The 16,395-nt window shown below is 65.6% G+C and overlaps 1 protein-coding gene across 1 annotated transcript in view; it reads left to right on the top strand.

Moving 5' to 3' along the window:
- The first annotated feature begins 465 nt into the window (after positions 1 to 465).
- Positions 466 to 16,395, top strand: part of JAK3 (Janus kinase 3) — a 17,357-nt gene continuing 1,427 nt past the window's right edge. The window contains exons 1-21 of the mRNA XM_059870301.1: positions 466 to 907; positions 1,851 to 2,063; positions 2,768 to 2,891; positions 2,978 to 3,089; positions 3,511 to 3,656; positions 4,812 to 5,094; positions 8,279 to 8,407; positions 8,482 to 8,639; positions 8,989 to 9,100; positions 9,297 to 9,483; positions 9,967 to 10,091; positions 10,172 to 10,306; positions 10,388 to 10,472; positions 10,565 to 10,692; positions 11,669 to 11,807; positions 12,527 to 12,678; positions 13,487 to 13,637; positions 13,712 to 13,851; positions 14,521 to 14,710; positions 15,810 to 15,934; positions 16,178 to 16,350. Coding sequence (XP_059726284.1) covers positions 1,859 to 2,063; positions 2,768 to 2,891; positions 2,978 to 3,089; positions 3,511 to 3,656; positions 4,812 to 5,094; positions 8,279 to 8,407; positions 8,482 to 8,639; positions 8,989 to 9,100; positions 9,297 to 9,483; positions 9,967 to 10,091; positions 10,172 to 10,306; positions 10,388 to 10,472; positions 10,565 to 10,692; positions 11,669 to 11,807; positions 12,527 to 12,678; positions 13,487 to 13,637; positions 13,712 to 13,851; positions 14,521 to 14,710; positions 15,810 to 15,934; positions 16,178 to 16,350 — 2,999 coding nt within the window. The 5' untranslated portion in view covers positions 466 to 907; positions 1,851 to 1,858. The remainder of the gene's footprint in view (positions 908 to 1,850; positions 2,064 to 2,767; positions 2,892 to 2,977; positions 3,090 to 3,510; positions 3,657 to 4,811; positions 5,095 to 8,278; positions 8,408 to 8,481; positions 8,640 to 8,988; positions 9,101 to 9,296; positions 9,484 to 9,966; positions 10,092 to 10,171; positions 10,307 to 10,387; positions 10,473 to 10,564; positions 10,693 to 11,668; positions 11,808 to 12,526; positions 12,679 to 13,486; positions 13,638 to 13,711; positions 13,852 to 14,520; positions 14,711 to 15,809; positions 15,935 to 16,177; positions 16,351 to 16,395) is intronic.

Below are 16,395 nucleotides of genomic sequence, written 5' to 3'. Positions count from 1 at the left end.
CCCTCCGAGATGTCACCGCGGAGGCATTGTCCCCTCCCACGTGTCACCACGGGGCCACCGCCCCTTCTGAGTCCTCCCCGCCGGGCAGACGAAGGTCCCTGTCCCTGCCTCCGGCCCTGATGGTGGTGGCACTGTCCCCACCACGTGTCCCCAGGGCGGGGCGGGGGGGGACAGGGCAGGACAGGACCCCTTCCCCTCCCCGCCGCGGCGCCTCCTCCTCGCCGAGCGGGCTTGGAGCAGCTCCAGGGGAAAAAGCAACGAGTTTGGGCCACATCCGCCGGGCGGGGACGGGCGACACCGCACGGGCCCGCGGCTGGCACACGCCCAGCCCCGCGGTGGCACCGGGGGCAGGACCGGGGCCAGGAGGGGCTCTGGGGGTGGCAGCAATGGGGGGCAAGGGGGGCTGGCAGCGCCCTGGCCGCGCTGCCCTGGCAGAGCATCCCCCCGTCCCTGTGGTACCCACGGCGCCAGCAGGGGGGAGTGTCCAGAGGGGTGGCTGGGAGTGCCCAGAGTGTCCCCAAGGCTGCCCAGAGTGTCCCCAAGGGTGCCCAGATTGTCCCCAAGGGTGCCCAGAGTGTCCCCGGGGGTGCCCAGATTGTCCCCGGGTGCCCAGAGGGTGCCCGAGGGTGCCCAGATTGTCCCCGGGTGCCCAGAGGGTGCCCAGAGGGTGCCCAGGTTTTCAGCCCTTCACCCCTGGCCGCGCGCCGGGGTGTCGCGTTTTGTCCCCCCTCCCCTGGCAGGAAGCTGCCCGCCCAGGAGGCCTCGGGCAGGAAGGAAGTCGCCCGGGGGATTTTTTATCTCTCCTTCGCTCGCAGCCACCTACGCACCCCCAGAACCGCGATCTGGCAGCGCAGCCCGTCCGGGACCCCCGACCCAAGCCCGCAGCGAGGCTCCCGGCACGGCAGAGGTACCGGGGGGTGCGGGGGTGCGGGCAGCCCGGGATGGAGCCGGGGATGGAGCTGGGATGGAACCCGGGATGGAACCGGGAATGGAACTGGGGATGGAGCAGAGATGGGGCCAGGATGGAACTGGGGATGGGGCCGGGATGGGGCCGGGATGGAAATGGGGATGGAACCGGGGATGGGGTTGAGATGGAACTGGGGATGGGGCCGGGATGGAACCGGGGATGGGAGCGGGATGGGGCCAGACGGAACTGGGGATGGAACCGGGGAGGGAGCAGGGATGGGGTTGGGATGGAACCGGGGATGGAACCCGGGATGGAACCGGGGATGGAGCAGGGATGGAACCAGGGATGGAACCGGGGATGGAACCAGAGATGGAGCAGGGATGGGGCCGGGATGGAACCAGGATGGGGCTGGGATGGGGCCGGGTTGGAACTGGGATGGAACCGGGGATGGAACCAGGATGGGGCCAGGATGGAACTGGGGATGGAACTGGGGATGGAACTGGGGATGGGGCCGGGATGGGGCTGGGATGAAACCGGGGATGGAACCGGGATGGAGCCGGGATAGAACTGGGGATGGAACATGGATGGAGCCAGGATGGAGCCGGGATGGGGTCGGGATGGAACCGGGGTTGGAGACGGGGATGGGGCCGGGATGAAACTGGGGATGGGGCTGGGATGGGGCGGGGGATGGAGCTGGGATGGAACCAGGATGGAGCCGGGTCCCCCCTGCTCACACCAGGAGCGCTGAGGTGGAGGAGGAGCGGCCGGGAGGGTGGGACAAGCTGGGAGATGGGGGGATATCCAACCGCGTGCCTCAGTTTCCCCTCCCTCCTTCCCAGGAGGAGCCCATCCCAGCCCCGCGGGGGCTGCTGCGGGGTTGGACCGCGGGGAGGATGATGAGGGTGGGACAAAGGGGTCACTCCGAGTCTCCCTTTCCTTGCAGCGCCCGCCATGGCCCCGCTGGGCGAGGAGACCCCTCTGATCGGGGGCCGCTCCTGCAGCCTCTCGTCGGCCGAGAGCGGCACCCTGCAGGTGTTCCTGTACCACCGGGCCCCCGCCCCGCGCGGAGCCCCGGGCAGCGCCGCGGGCACGCTCAGCTTCACCTTCGGCGAGTACACGGCCGAGGAGCTCTGCGTGCGCGCCGCCAAAGCCTGCGGTGAGCGCCGGGCCCGGGGGCGCCCGCCGGGGGGGGTCCGGGAGGTGGGAATGGGGTCTGGGATGGGGTACGGGGTCCTGGGTGTGGGAATGGGGTCTGGGATGGGGTACGGGGTCCTGGGTGTGGGAATAGGGTTCTGGGTGTGGAAATGGGGTTCTGTTTGTGGGTACGGGGTCCTGGATGTGGCAATGGGGTCCTGTGCTCATCCTCAGCAGGGAATTCTGGCTGTGAACTCCAGATCCCAGCAGTGGGGTTTGGGTCCTGGCTGTGGGGTTTGGGTCCTGGCTGTGGGGTTTGAGTCCTGGCTGTGGGGTTTGGGTCCTGGCTGTTGGTTTTAGGTCCTGGCTGTGGGTTTTAGGTCCTGGCTGTGGGGTTTGAGTCCTGGCTGTGGGTTTTAGGTCCTGGCTGTGGGGTTTGAGTCCTGGCTGTGGGGTTTGAGTCCTGGCTGTGGGGTTTGAGTCCTGGCTGTGGGTTTTAGGTCCTGGCTGTGGGGTTTGGGTCCTGGCTGTGGGGTTTGGGTCCTGGCTGTGGGGTTTGTGTCCTGGCTGTGGGGTTTGGGTCCAGCCATGAGCTCAGGATCCCGGTGATGGGCTCAGGGTCCCGAGCACATCCTTGCAGGGGATCCCAGCTGTGCCTGTGGGGTCTCAGCCCCGAGCTGAGCCCCTGGCCACAGGCTCTGGTCCCAGCCCCCTGTCGGTCCCCAGGCGTGCTGCCCGTGTGCCACCCCCTCTTCGCCCTGGCCACGGAGGACCTGAGCTGCTGGTTCCCCCCCAACCACGTGTTCACCGTGGACGAGTCCTGCAGCCAGGTGGTGGTGTACAGGATCAGGTGTGGCCCCCCCCTCCCCTGACAGCTCCTGGGGTGGTGGTCTCTGGGGGACACAGCGCTCAGACCCCCTCCTCTGTCCCCATCAGGTTCTTCTTCCCCAACTGGTGCGGACTGGGACAGTCCCACCGCTTCCAGCTGCTGAACGGCCAGGCCAGCCCCGTCCTGGACTACCCCGTCATTGATTACCTGTTTGCCCAGGTGAGCGCTGCCAGCCTGGCTCCTCCTCCTCTTCCTCCTCCTCATCCTCCTCCTCCTCATCCCCCCGGCTCGCTCTGTCATCTGTGGGGACCACAATGATACCGGGGGTGCTTCTGGGGTGTTCTGACCCCTCTTCTCCCCCTCTTCCTCCTCCTCCTCCTCCTCCTCCAGCCCGGGGGATGTGGATCCTCCTCCCTGGCTCACCTGGAGCTGCTCGAGGCCACCCCCAGATGGGGTCACTCTGTCCCCTGAGGGTGACACGCCCTGGGGACAGGGAAGCAGAGCCTGGGCAGGATGTGACTCCCGGGGGGCTCTCAGGATGTGACTCCCGGGGGGCTCTGGGACACGAGGGTGACACAGGCACGGTTGGGGGGGGTCTCAGGAGATGGGAGAGCCCCCCCGAGCGTCATTCCCCGCCCAGTCCCGCAGTGATTTCATCGGGGGCCGCGTGGCCGTGGGGCTGAGCCTGCCCACGCAGGAGCAGTGCCTGAGCCTGGCCGTGCTGGACATGCTGCGCATCGCCAAGGAGCAGCGGCAGAGCCCCGCGCAGGTCTGCAGCCACGTCAGGTGAGACAGGGACAGTGTGACACCCGTGGGGACAGTGTGACATCCCTGGGGACACCCCAACACCCCTGGGGACAGCCTGAATCCCATGGGGACAGTGTGACATCCCTGGGGACACCCCAACACCCCTGGGGACAGCCTGAATCCCATGGGGACAGTGTGACATCCCTGGGGACAGTGCGACACCCCCAGGGACAGTGTGACAGCCCCGGGGACAGCCTGAAACCCATGGGAACAGTGTGACATCCCCGGGGACACCCGGATACCCCCAAGGACAATGTGACACCCCCGAGGACAATGTGACATCCCCGGGGACAGTGTGACACCCCCAAGGAGGTTGTGACACCCCCGGGGACAATGTGACACTCCCGAGGAAAGTGTGACGTCCCCAAGGAGGGTGTGACACCCCCGGGGACAGTGTGACACCCCCGAAGACAGTGTGACACCCCCGGGGACAGTGTGACATCCCCGGGGACAGTGTGACACCCCCAAGGAGGGTGTGACACCCCCGAGGACAGTGTGACACCCCTGAGGACAGTGTGACCCCCCCGGGGACAGTGTGACACCCTCAGGGACAATGTGACACCCCCCGGGGACAGTGTGACACCCCCGGGGACAGTGTGACACCCTCGGGGACAATGTGACCACCCCGGGGACAGTGTGACACCCCCGGGAACAGTGTGACACCCCCCGGGGACAGTGTGACCCCCCCGGGGACAGTGTGACACCCCTGAGGACAGTGTGACACCCCCGAGGACAGTGTGACCCCCCCGGGGACAATGTAACACCCCCGGGGACAATGTGACACCCCCGAGGACAATGTGACATCCCCGGGGACAGTGTGACACCCCCAAGGAGGTTGTGACACCCCCGGGGACAATGTGACACTCCCGAGGAAAGTGTGACGTCCCCAAGGAGGGTGTGACACCCCCGGGGACAGTGTGACACCCCCGGGGACAATGTGACACCCCAAGGACAGTGTGACACCCTCAGGGACAATGTGACACCCTCAGGGACAGTGTGACACCCCCGGGGACAATGTGACCCCCCCGGGGACAATGTGACACCCTCAGGGACAATGTGACACCCCCGGGGACAGTGTGACAACCCCGGGGACAATGTGACACCCCCGGGGACACGCCTCTCCGCTCCCCGCAGCTACAAGTCGTGCCTGCCGGCGCCGCTGCGCTCGCAGATCCAGCAGCACAACTTCGTGACCCGCAAGCGCCTCCGCCGCCGCTTCGGCAAATCCCTGCGGCGCCTGGGGGGCTGCGAGCCGGACGCGCCGCGCCTGAAGCTCAAGTACCTGCTGGACCTGGAGCGGCTCCAGCGCCGCCGCAGCGAGGAGATTTTCCACGTGCGCTCCCCCGGATCCGCCGCGCCCGTCGCCATCCACGTGTCCGGCGACAGCGGCGTGGCCTGGAGCTGCGGCGGCTCCGAGGTGCTCCGGTGTTCTGGTGTCTCTGAGTGCTGCCGAGTCCCTCTGAGTGTCACTGAGGGAACCCCGGCCAGCCCCGAGATGGTGGACAGCGGCGGGGGGGGGAAATTCTCCCGTGCCCCGGGGGTACCAAAGGCAGCCAGGCTGATCCCTGGGGTACAGAGGGCAGCCAGGCTGATCCCGGGGGTACCAAAGGCAGCCAGGCTGATCCCGGGGGCACAGAGGGCAGCCAGGCTGATCCCGGAGGTACAGAGGGCAGCCAGGCTGATCCCAGGGGGTACAGAGGGCAGCCAGGCTGATCCCGGGGGTACAGAGGGCAGCCAGGCTGATCCCTGGGGGTACAGAGGGCAGCCAGGCTGATCCCGGGGGTACAGAGAGCAGCCAGGCTGATCCCGGGGGTACAGAGGGCAGCCAGGCTGATCCCGGGGGTACAGAGGGCAGCCAGGCTGATCCCTGGGGGTACAGAGGGCAGCCAGGCTGATCCTGGGGGTACAGAGGGCAGCCAGGCTGATCCCGGGGGTACCAAAGGCAGCCAGGCTGATCCCTGGGGTACAGAGGGCAGCCAGGCTGATCCCAGGGGGTACAGAGGGCAGCCAGGCTGATCCCGGGGGCACAGAGGGCAGCCAGGCTGATCCTTGGGGTACAGAGGGCAGCCAGGCTAATCCCTGGGGTACAGAGGGCAGCCAGGCTGATCCCGGGGGCACAGAGGGCAGCCAGGCTGATCCCGGGGGTACAGAGGGCAGCCAGGCTGATCCCGGGGGCACAGAGGGCAGCCAGGCTGATCCCGGGGGCACAGAGGGCAGCCAGGCTGATCCCTGGGGGCACAGAGAGCAGCCAGGCTGATCCCAGTGGGCACAGAGGGCAGCCAGGCTGATCCCTGGGGCACAGAGGGCAGCCAGGCTGATCCCTGGGGTACAGAGGGCAGCCAGGCTGATCCCGGGGGCACAGAGAGCAGCCAGGCTGATCCCAGTGGGCACAGAGGGCAGCCAGGCTGATCCCGGGGGTACAGAGAGCAGCCAGGCTGATCCCGGGGGTACAGAGGGCAGCCAGGCTGATCCCGGGGGTACAGAGGGCAGCCAGGCTGATCCCTGGGGGTACAGAGGGCAGCCAGGCTGATCCTGGGGGTACAGAGGGCAGCCAGGCTGATCCCGGGGGTACCAAAGGCAGCCAGGCTGATCCCTGGGGTACAGAGGGCAGCCAGGCTGATCCCAGGGGGTACAGAGGGCAGCCAGGCTGATCCCGGGGGCACAGAGGGCAGCCAGGCTGATCCTTGGGGTACAGAGGGCAGCCAGGCTAATCCCTGGGGTACAGAGGGCAGCCAGGCTGATCCCGGGGGCACAGAGGGCAGCCAGGCTGATCCCGGGGGTACAGAGGGCAGCCAGGCTGATCCCGGGGGCACAGAGGGCAGCCAGGCTGATCCCGGGGGCACAGAGGGCAGCCAGGCTGATCCCTGGGGGCACAGAGAGCAGCCAGGCTGATCCCAGTGGGCACAGAGGGCAGCCAGGCTGATCCCTGGGGCACAGAGGGCAGCCAGGCTGATCCCTGGGGTACAGAGGGCAGCCAGGCTGATCCCGGGGGCACAGAGAGCAGCCAGGCTGATCCCGGGGGTACAGAGAGCAGCCAGGCTGATCCCGGGGGCACAGAGGGCAGCCAGGCTGATCCCAGGGGTACAGAGGGCAGCCAGGCTGATCCCTGGGCTACAGAGGGCAGCCAGGCTGATCCCGGGGGTACAGAGGGCAGCCAGGCTGATCCCGGGGTACAGAGGGCAGCCAGGCTGATCCCGGGGGCACAGAGGGCAGCCAGGCTGATCCCGGGGGTACAGAGGGCAGCCAGGCTGATCCCAGGAGTACAGAGGGCAGCCAGGCTGATCCCGGGGGTACCAAAGGCAGCCAGGCTGATCCCGGGGGCACAGAGGGCAGCCAGGCTGATCCCTGGGGGCACAGAGAGCAGCCAGGCTGATCCCAGTGGGCACAGAGGGCAGCCAGGCTGATCCCTGGGGCACAGAGGGCAGCCAGGCTGATCCCTGGGGTACAGAGGGCAGCCAGGCTGATCCCGGGGGCACAGAGAGCAGCCAGGCTGATCCCGGGGGTACAGAGGGCAGCCAGGCTGATCCCAGGGGCACAGAGGGCAGCCAGGCTGATCCCGGGGGCACAGAGGGCAGCCAGGCTGATCCCGGGGGCACAGAGGGCAGCCAGGCTGATCCCAGTGGGCACAGAGGGCAGCCAGGCTGATCCCGGGGGCACAGAGGGCAGCCAGGCTGATCCCAGGGGGTACAGAGGGCAGCCAGGCTGATCCCGGGGGTACCAAAGGCAGCCAGGCTGATCCCGGGGGTACCAAAGGCAGCCAGGCTGATCCCGGGGGCACAGAGGGCAGCCAGGCTGATCCCGGGGTTACCAAAGGCAGCCAGGCTGATCCCAGGGGGTACAGAGGGCAGCCAGGCTGATCCCGGGGGTACAGAGGGCAGCCAGGTTGATCCCACTGGGCACAGAGGGCAGCCAGGCTGATCCCGGGGGTACAGAGGGCAGCCAGGCTGATCCCTGGGGGACAGAAGGACAGAAGGACAGAAGGCAGCCGGGCCGATCGCCTGCAGCAGAGGAGACGCTGGAACAACGCCGGAAGATGAAGGGGCCGACTCTTAGCAGGGGTTAATCCGAGGGTTATTTCAGGAGCTCCGGGGAGCCCCCACAAGCTCAGGGGGCTCCTGCCGAGACCCCCGGGAGGGGCGCCAAGGTTACATTTAAAGGGAGGTGGAAACCTAAAGTAGAAAACATTTACTGACCAATAGCAAAAATGAAGGGATGGGCGCTGGGAATGGACGTTTAGGACAGCGGGTGGGGCGACACTTGGGGGCTGCCCCCTGGCCTCTGGCTGATCACTCGCTGTCCTGGGTAGAAAGTTCTAGATGGAGGGGATGGGATGCTGAGTGATTGACAGAGAGACAGGGTGGGCATTTGGGGGTGATCTCAGCAAAGGAGAGGGATTACACAGGGAGAGGGAGGGGGTACAGTCTGGGCTAAACCCTTTGGGAAAAATAACGGAATACAAAACCCAAACTATTACAAAACATAAAAACACACTACAACAGGCGTGGCCTGGAGCTGCGGCGGCTCCGAGGCTCTCCGGCGTGGCTGGCTGCGCTGCGGGGAGCTGGCGGGACGGGGTTGTCACCTTCGCTGTCCCCTCGTAGAGCCGCCAGCACTTCTGCGACTTCCCCGACATCGCCGACATCAGCATCAAGGAGGCGGCGAGCCGCGACGGCGGCGGCCCCGTGGAGAACCGGCTGGTCACCGTCACCAAGGCGGACAACCGGGTGCTGGTGAGCTCGGGAAGGGCTCGGCGAGCCCCGGGAGGGCTGCGGGGGACGAGGGGGTGACACCAAGGCTGGCACAGGAGGTGGAGTTCGCCACGCTGCGGGAGGCTCGGTCCTTCGTGGCTCTGCTCGATGGCTACTACCGGCTGACGGCGGATGCCCAGCACTACTTCTGCAGGGAGGTGGCACCGCCGCGGCTGCTGGAGGACCTGGAAAACCGGTGCCACGGGCCCATCAGGTGGGCACCGGGACCCCCTGGGCACCGGGAACCCCAGGACACCGAGTACCGGGACCCCTGGGCACCGGGTACCGGGACCCCCTGGGAACCGGGTACCGGGACCCCCTGGGAACAGGGTACCGGGACCCCCTGGGCACCCCCGGGCCCTAGGGGACGCGGGGACAGAGGGGACGAAGCCACCCCCGGCCTGGGTGAGGCCCCACGGGACTCGGCTGGGTTTGGGGAGGGGGCACAGGGGGTGGGCACAGGGGTGGGCACAGGGGGTGGGGACAGGGGGTGGGCACAGGGCGGGGCACAGGGGGTGGGCAATGTCCCCAAGGGGCTCCACGGCCGTCCCTGCCCTTGGCAGCGCCGAGTTTGCCGTGAACAAGCTGGAGGCGGCCGGGGGCGCCCCGGGGCTGTTCCTGCTGCGCCGCAGCCCCCAGGACTTCGACAGTTACCTGCTGACCGTGTGCGTCCAGGTGAGACCCCCAGGACACCGGGCAGGGGGGCTTGGGGGAGGGGACAGGACCGCAGCACCGGGAGGACAGCACGGCCCTGGCACCGGGGGGTGGTGACACGCGGACGGTGCCACCCGCGGTGTCCCCTGGGGGCGGGAGGAGTTTGGGGGGGTCCCGGGGGGTGCCCCCGGTGCTGACCCCGGTGTTTCCCCCCCAGACCCGCTCCGGCCGGGATTACAAACGGTGCCGGATCCGCCGGGACGAGGACGGGCACTGGTGGCTCTCGGGGGTGGCGCGGAGGTTCTGCAGCCTGCGGGAGCTGCTGGGCACCTACGGGCACCGCGGGCTGCAGGCCGAGGGGGCACCCATGCGCCTGGAGGTGGCCTGTCCCCCCCGGGCCAAAGGTGACACCGGGGGGCATGGCAGAGCGGGCTGTGAGGTCACAGAGTGGCTGTGAGGTCACAGAGCTGCTGTGATGTCTCAGAGTGGCTGTGATGTCACAAAGTGGGCTGTGATGTCACAGAGGGGGCTGTGATGTCACAGAGATGCTGTGATGCCACAGAGGAGGCTGTGATGTCTCAGAGTGGCTGTGATGTCACAAAGTGGGCTGTGATGTCACAGGGGGCTGTGATGTCACAGAGCAGCTGTGATGTCACAAAGCAGGCTGTGGTGTCGCAAAGCAGGCTGTGATGTCGCAAAGCAGGCTGTGATGTCACAGAGGAGGCTGTGATGTCACAGAGGGAGCTGTGATGTCACAAAGCAGACTGTGATGTCACAGAGTGGCTGTGATGTCACAAAGTGGGCTGTGACATCACCGAGTGGCCGTGTGAGGTCCCCCGGGGGGGTCCCCTGCCCAAGCCCCCCCCGACGCCCTCTCTGCCCCCCAGAGAAGTCCAACCTGCTGATCGTGCGCAGCGGTGTCCCCTGTCCCCCCGGGTCCCCCCCGGTGCCCCGGCGCCGCAGCCTCCAGCAGATGATGTTCCACAAGATCGACCCCCAGAGCCTGACCCGGGTACGGGGCAGGGCAGGGCACGGGGGGGTGGCACAGGGGGACAGACGGGGACCCCCCGGCAATGTCCCCGTGTCCCCCAGGGCGAGAGCCTGGGCCAGGGCTCCTTCACCCACATCTACAAAGGCGTCAAGCGGGACCAGGACGAGGAGGACGGAGCCCGGCAGACCCCGGTGGTGCTCAAGGTCATGGACAGCAGCCACCGCAACTGCCTGGAGGTGAGCAGGTGACGCTGCCACCTGCAGGGTGTCCCCTCGGGGTCCCTAAGGCCCGCGCTGAGCCCTCTGCCCCTGTCCCAGTCCTTCCTGGAGGCCGCCAGCACCATGAGCCAGCTGTCCCACAAACACCTGGTGCTGCTGCACGGCGTCAGCCTCGGCAAGGACAGTGAGTGTCCGGCGGGGTGGTGGCCACGGTGCCACCTGGGCACCCCTGAGCGCACTGTGGGCACGCCCTGACCCCCCCGGGGTGGCCCCCAGGTGTGATGGTGCAGGAGCACGTCCGGCACGGGCCCCTGGACCTGTACCTGCGCAAGAAGCGGGGTGTGGTGACCACGGGCTGGAGGCTGACGGTGGCCAAGCAGTTGGCCTACGCCCTCAACTACCTGGTGAGCCCACCCCGCCCGTGGGAGGGGGTCCTGGGGGGCCTGGGGGGGCTGGCCATGGGGTTCTGCCTTTGGATGTGGGGTCCTGTGCTCATCCTCCATGGGGAATCCTGGCTGTGGGCTCTGGATGCCAGGTCTGGGTTGGGGGTCCTGGTTCTGGGTTGGGGGTCCTGGTTCTGGGTTGGGGGTCCTGGTTCTGGGTTTGGGGGTCCTGGTTCTGGGTTGGGGGGTCCTGGTTCTGGGTTGGGGGTCCTGGTTCTGATATTTGGATCCCAAATATCTGCGTGCCATGGATCCCACACATCTTCACCCCACGGATCACACACATCTGTATCCCACAGATCCCATGGATCCATAACACATCCCCATCCCACAACTCCCACAGCCCCATATCCCACAGATCCCATGGGTCCCCATCCCACAGCCCCACATCCAATGGATCCCACTGATCCCCATCCCACGGGTCCCATGGATCCCCATCCCACAACTCCCACAGCCCCATATCCCCCAGATCCCATGGGTCCCCATCCCACATCCCCAAATTCCATGAATCCCATGGATCCCCATCCCATATCCCCATATCCACAGATCCCATGGGTCCCCATCCCACAGCCCCCAGTCCATCCCCATCCCACAGCCCCCACACCCCCAAATTCCATTAATCCCATGGATCCCCATCCCACATCCCCATATCCATGGATCCCATGGGTCCCCATCCCACACCCCCATATCCCACAGATCCCATGGATCCCCATCCCACAGCCCCCAGTCCATCCCCATCCCACAGCCCCCACACCCCCAAATTCCATTAATCCCATGGGTCCCCATCCCACATCCCCATATCCCACAGATCCCATGGGTCCCCATCCCACAGCCCCCAGTCCATCCCCCATCCCCCGCCCACCCCCGGTGCTCCCCCCAGCCCACCCCAGTGCCTGGGGCCGCCCTGAGGGTCCCGGCCCCTCTCCCCCCCCTCCAGGAGGACAAGAAGATCCCGCACGGGAACGTCTCTGCCAAGAAGGTGCTGCTGGCCCGGGAGGGGGACACGGCCGGGGGGAGCCCCCCCTTCATCAAACTCAACGACCCCGGGGTCAGCGTCACCGTCCTGGCCCGGGACAGTGAGTCTGGGGGTCCCGGGGGTCCTGGGGGGGCTGGCCTTGGGGTTCTGGCTCTGGGTCTGGGGTCCTGTGCTCATCCTCCACGGGGAATCCTGGCTGTGGGGTCTGGATCCCGGGTCTGGGTTGGGGGTTCTGGTTCTGGATTTGGGGTTCTGGTTCTGGGTTTGGGGTCCTGGTTCTGAGTTTGGGGTTCTGGTTCTGAGTTTGGGGTCCCAGTTCTGGATTCAGGGTCCTGGTTCTGGGTTTGGGGTCCTGGTTCTGGATTCAGGGTCCTGGTTCTGAGTTTGGGGTCCTGGTTCTGGGTTTGGGGTCCCAGTTCTGGGTTTGGGGTCCCAGTTCTGGGTTCGGGGTCCTGGTTCTGGGTTCGGGGTCCTGGTTCTGGGTTCAGGGTCCCAGTTCTGGGTTTGGGGTCCCAGTTCTGGGTTCAGGGTCCTGGTTCTGGGTTCAGGGTCCTGGTTCTGGGTTTGGGGTTCTGGTTCTGGGTTTGGGGTCCCAGTTCTGGGTTCGGGGTCCTGGTTCTGGGTTTGGGGTCCTGGTTCTGGGTTTGGGGTCCTGTGTTCATCCTCCACGGGGAATCCTGGCTGGGGGCTCTGAATCCCCTTCATGGAACTCGCCCACCCTGGGGTCAGCGTCACCCTCCTGGTCCGGGGGTGGTCCTGGGGGGGTCCTGGGGGTGCTGGCCCCCACAGTGGGTGCTGAGCGGGGCTGGGTGCCCCCAGTGCTGGTGGAGAGGATCCCGTGGGTGGCCCCCGAGTGTGTCAGCGACCCCGGGAGCCTGGCACTGCCAGCTGACAAGTGGGGCTTTGGAGCCACCCTCTGGGAGATCTTCAGCGGGGGGAACATGCCCCTGAGCCTGCTGGAGCCCCAGAGGGTGAGGCTGATCCCGCTGGATCCCGCTGGATCCCGATCCTCCTGCCCCTCCTGTCCCATCCCACTGTATCCAGACCCTCCTTCCCCAGCCCTCCTGCCCCTTCCTGGTACATCCCAGCCCTTCTTCCCTGCCCAATTCCATCCCATCCCACAAATGCCACCCCATAAATCCCATCCCATCCCATAAATCCTATCCTACAAATCCCATCCCATCCCACAAATCCCATTCCATAAATCCCATCCCATCACATAAATCCCATCCCACAAATCCCATCCCATCCTATTCCTTGCTATGGATCCCCTCTCACCCCATAAATCCCATCCCATAAATCCCATCCTATTCCCTGCTATGGATCCCATCCCATCAATCCCATCCCATCCCATCCCATTCCATCCCATCAATCCCATCCCATTCCCCGCTATGGATACCATCCCACAAATCCCATCCCATCCCATAAATCCCATCAATCCCATCCCATCAATCCCATCCTATCCCATCCCATCCCATCCCATCCCACAAATCCCATCCCATCAATCCCATCCCATCAATCCCATCCCATCCCATCCCATCCCATCCCATCAATCCCACCCCATTCCCTGCTATGGATCCCATCCCACCCCATCAATCCCATCCCATCAATCCCATCCCATCAATCCCATCCCAATCCCATCCCATCAATCCCATCCCATCAATCCCACCCCATTCCCTGCTATGGATCCCACCCCACCTCTCCTGCCCCATCCCAGAGCCGCTCAGGGGCTCTTTGGGGGGGGGGGGTCCCCCACCCCCTGACCCCCCTTTCCCACAGAAGCTGGAATTCTACCGGAGCCAGCAGCAGCTCCCGGCCCCGCGCTGGCCCGAGCTGGCCGCGCTGGTGGCCCAGTGCATGGAGTACGAGCCCCAGCGCCGGCCCTGCTTCCGCGCCCTCATCCGCGACCTCAACAGCCTCATCACCTCTGGTGGGCACCCGGCCGGGCTGGGGGGCACGGGGGGACCCCCACAGCCGCCTCACCCCCCACTCCCACTCCCACAGACTACGAGCTGCTGTCGGACCTGTCCCCCGCGGATGTGACGCTGCGGGATGGCTTTTGGGGACACGAGTGCCTGGCCATGAGCCAGGATCCCGAGCAGTTCCAGGAGAGGCACCTCAAGTACATCTCGCTGCTGGGCAAGGTGGGGGCACGGGAGAGACCCCAAAATTCAGCCCAGCTGCTCTTCCCTTCCTGGATTTGGGGTGGGGGACATCCTGGGTGGATCCCGATCCTCCTGTCCCACCCTGTTCTATCTGGGATAGAATCCCAATCCCTCTCAGGCTCCCAATCCCCATTACAGTCACCTGGCTGTATCGTTCTCCGTTGGGATTAATTAATTATGCAATTAATGGGGTCATTAGCAGCAATCAGAGGGAGTTCTGACCCTCCTGTCCCACCCTGAGCTATCTGGGATAGAATCCCAGTCCCCCTCAGGCTCCCAATCCCCATTACAGTCACCTGGCTGTATCATTCTCCGTTGGGATTAATTAATTATGCAATTAATGGGGTCATTAGCAGCAATCAGAGGGAGTTCTGACCCTCCTGTCCCACCCTGTTCTATCTGGGATAGAATCCCAATCCCCCTCAGGCTCCCAATCCCCATTACAGTCACCTGGCTGTATTGTTCTCCGTTGGGATTAATTAGTTATGCAATTAATGGGGTCATTAGCAGCAATCAGAGGGAGTTCTTTTGAACAGTAGCTGTTCTTTACCAGGTGTGAAAAGGCAGCTGTGGGGGATTTTGGGGAGGGGATGAGGCACTGGGAACGTGGGGGGCACCCCCACACGGAGTTCCCTGCAAAATTCCCAGGGGAATTTCGGGAGCGTGGAGCTGTGTCGCTACGACCCCCTGGGGGACAGCACGGGCGAGCTGGTGGCGGTGAAGAGGCTGCAGCAGGATTCGGCCAAGGAAATTCGGGATTTCGAGCGGGAGATCCAAATCCTGCACTCGCTGCAGCACGACTTCATCGTCCGGTACCGGGGAGTCTGCTACAGCCGGGGTGAGCTGGGAATGGGGCGGGAATGGGGCTGGGAATGGGACAGGAATGGGGCTGGGAATGGGGCAGGAATGGAGATGGGAATGGGGCAGGAATGGGACAGGAATGGAGATGGGAATGGGGCAGGAATGGGACTGGGAATGGGGCAGGAATGGGGCTGGGAGTGGGGCAGGAATGGGGCTGGGAATGGGGCAGGAATGGGGCAGGAATGGGACAGGAATGGGACAGGAATGGGGCTGGGAATGGGGCTGGGAATGGGACTGGGAATGGGGCTGGGAATGGGACAGGAATGGGGCTGGGAATGGGGCAGGAATGGAGATGGGAATGGGGCAGGAATGGGGCTGGGAATGGGGCTGGGAATGGGGCAGGAATGGGACAGGAATGGGACTGGGAATGGGACTGGGAATGGGACTGGGAATGGGACAGGAATGGGGCTGGGAATGGGGCTGGGAATGGGGCAGGAATGGGGCTGGAATGGAGATGGGAATGGGGCTGGAATGGAGATGGGAATGGGGCTGGAATGGAGATGGGAATGGGGCAGGAATGGGGCTGGGAATGGGGCTGGGAATGGGGCTGGGAATGGGGCAGGGAATGGGGCTGGGAATGGGGCTGGGAATGCTGGGAATGGGGCTGGGAATGGGGCAGGAATGGGGCTGGGAATGGGGCAGGAATGGGGCTGGGAACACTGGGAATGGGGCAGGGAACACTGGGAATGGGACAGGGAACACTGGGAATGGGGCTGGGAATGGAGCAGGGAACACTGGGAATGGGGCAGGAATGGGGCTTGGAATGGGGCTTAGAATGGGGCAGGGAATGCACAGGGAATGGGGCAGGAATGGGGATGGGAATGGGGCTGGGAATGGGCAGTGAATGAACAGGGAATGCACAAGGAATGGGGCAGGGAATGGGGCAGGAAATGGGACAAGGAGTGCATAAGGGATGGGGCAGGGAATGCGCAGGGAATGGGGCAGGAATGGGGATGGGAATGGGGCTGGGAATGGGCAGTGAATGAACAGGGAATGGGGCAGGGAATGGGGCAGGGACTGGGGGCAGGGATCCCCAATCCCGGCTCCGGCCATCCCGGTGCCGGATTTGCCCGCAGGGATGCGCGGGCTGCGGCTGGTGATGGAATTCCTGCCCAACGGCTGCCTGCGGGATTTCCTGCAGAAGAACCAGCCCCGCCTGGAGCACAGGACGCTGCTCCTCTACGCCTGGCAGATCTGCAAGGTGGGATCGGGGCGGGCACCGGGAAAACGGGGGTGGGGCTGGAGCAATGCCATGCGTCACCCGAGGGTCACTGTCCAGCCCTGGGGATGCTGCAGGATCCTGTCCCGGCCGGAGCAGTACCACCCTCACCCCCGGGGCTGTGCTCCGGCCGGGATGAGCCCCCAGGGACCCTCCCCCGGGGGTTCTCCAGCCCTGGGGACGCTGCTGTGTCCCCGCTCCCCTCCAGCAGCCGCCTCCCGGCAGGGCATGGAGTACCTGGGGGCGCAGCGCTGCGTGCACCGGGACCTGGCCAGCAGGAACATCCTGGTGGAGAGCGACAGCCACGTCAAGATCGGCGACTTCGGGCTGGCCAAGCTGCTCCCGCAGGGCAAGGATTACTACGTGGTGCGGGAGCCCGGCCAGAGCCCCGTTTTCTGGTGAGGGGGGCACACGGGGAGGGCTGGAATTCCAGCGGGATCCAG

This window comes from Haemorhous mexicanus, chromosome 29 (assembly GCF_027477595.1).
Source record: "Haemorhous mexicanus isolate bHaeMex1 chromosome 29, bHaeMex1.pri, whole genome shotgun sequence".
Taxonomy (NCBI): domain Eukaryota; kingdom Metazoa; phylum Chordata; class Aves; order Passeriformes; family Fringillidae; genus Haemorhous; species Haemorhous mexicanus.
The sequence above is the reverse complement of the archived record's forward strand: the minus strand, read 5'-3'. Positions and strand labels throughout refer to the sequence as shown.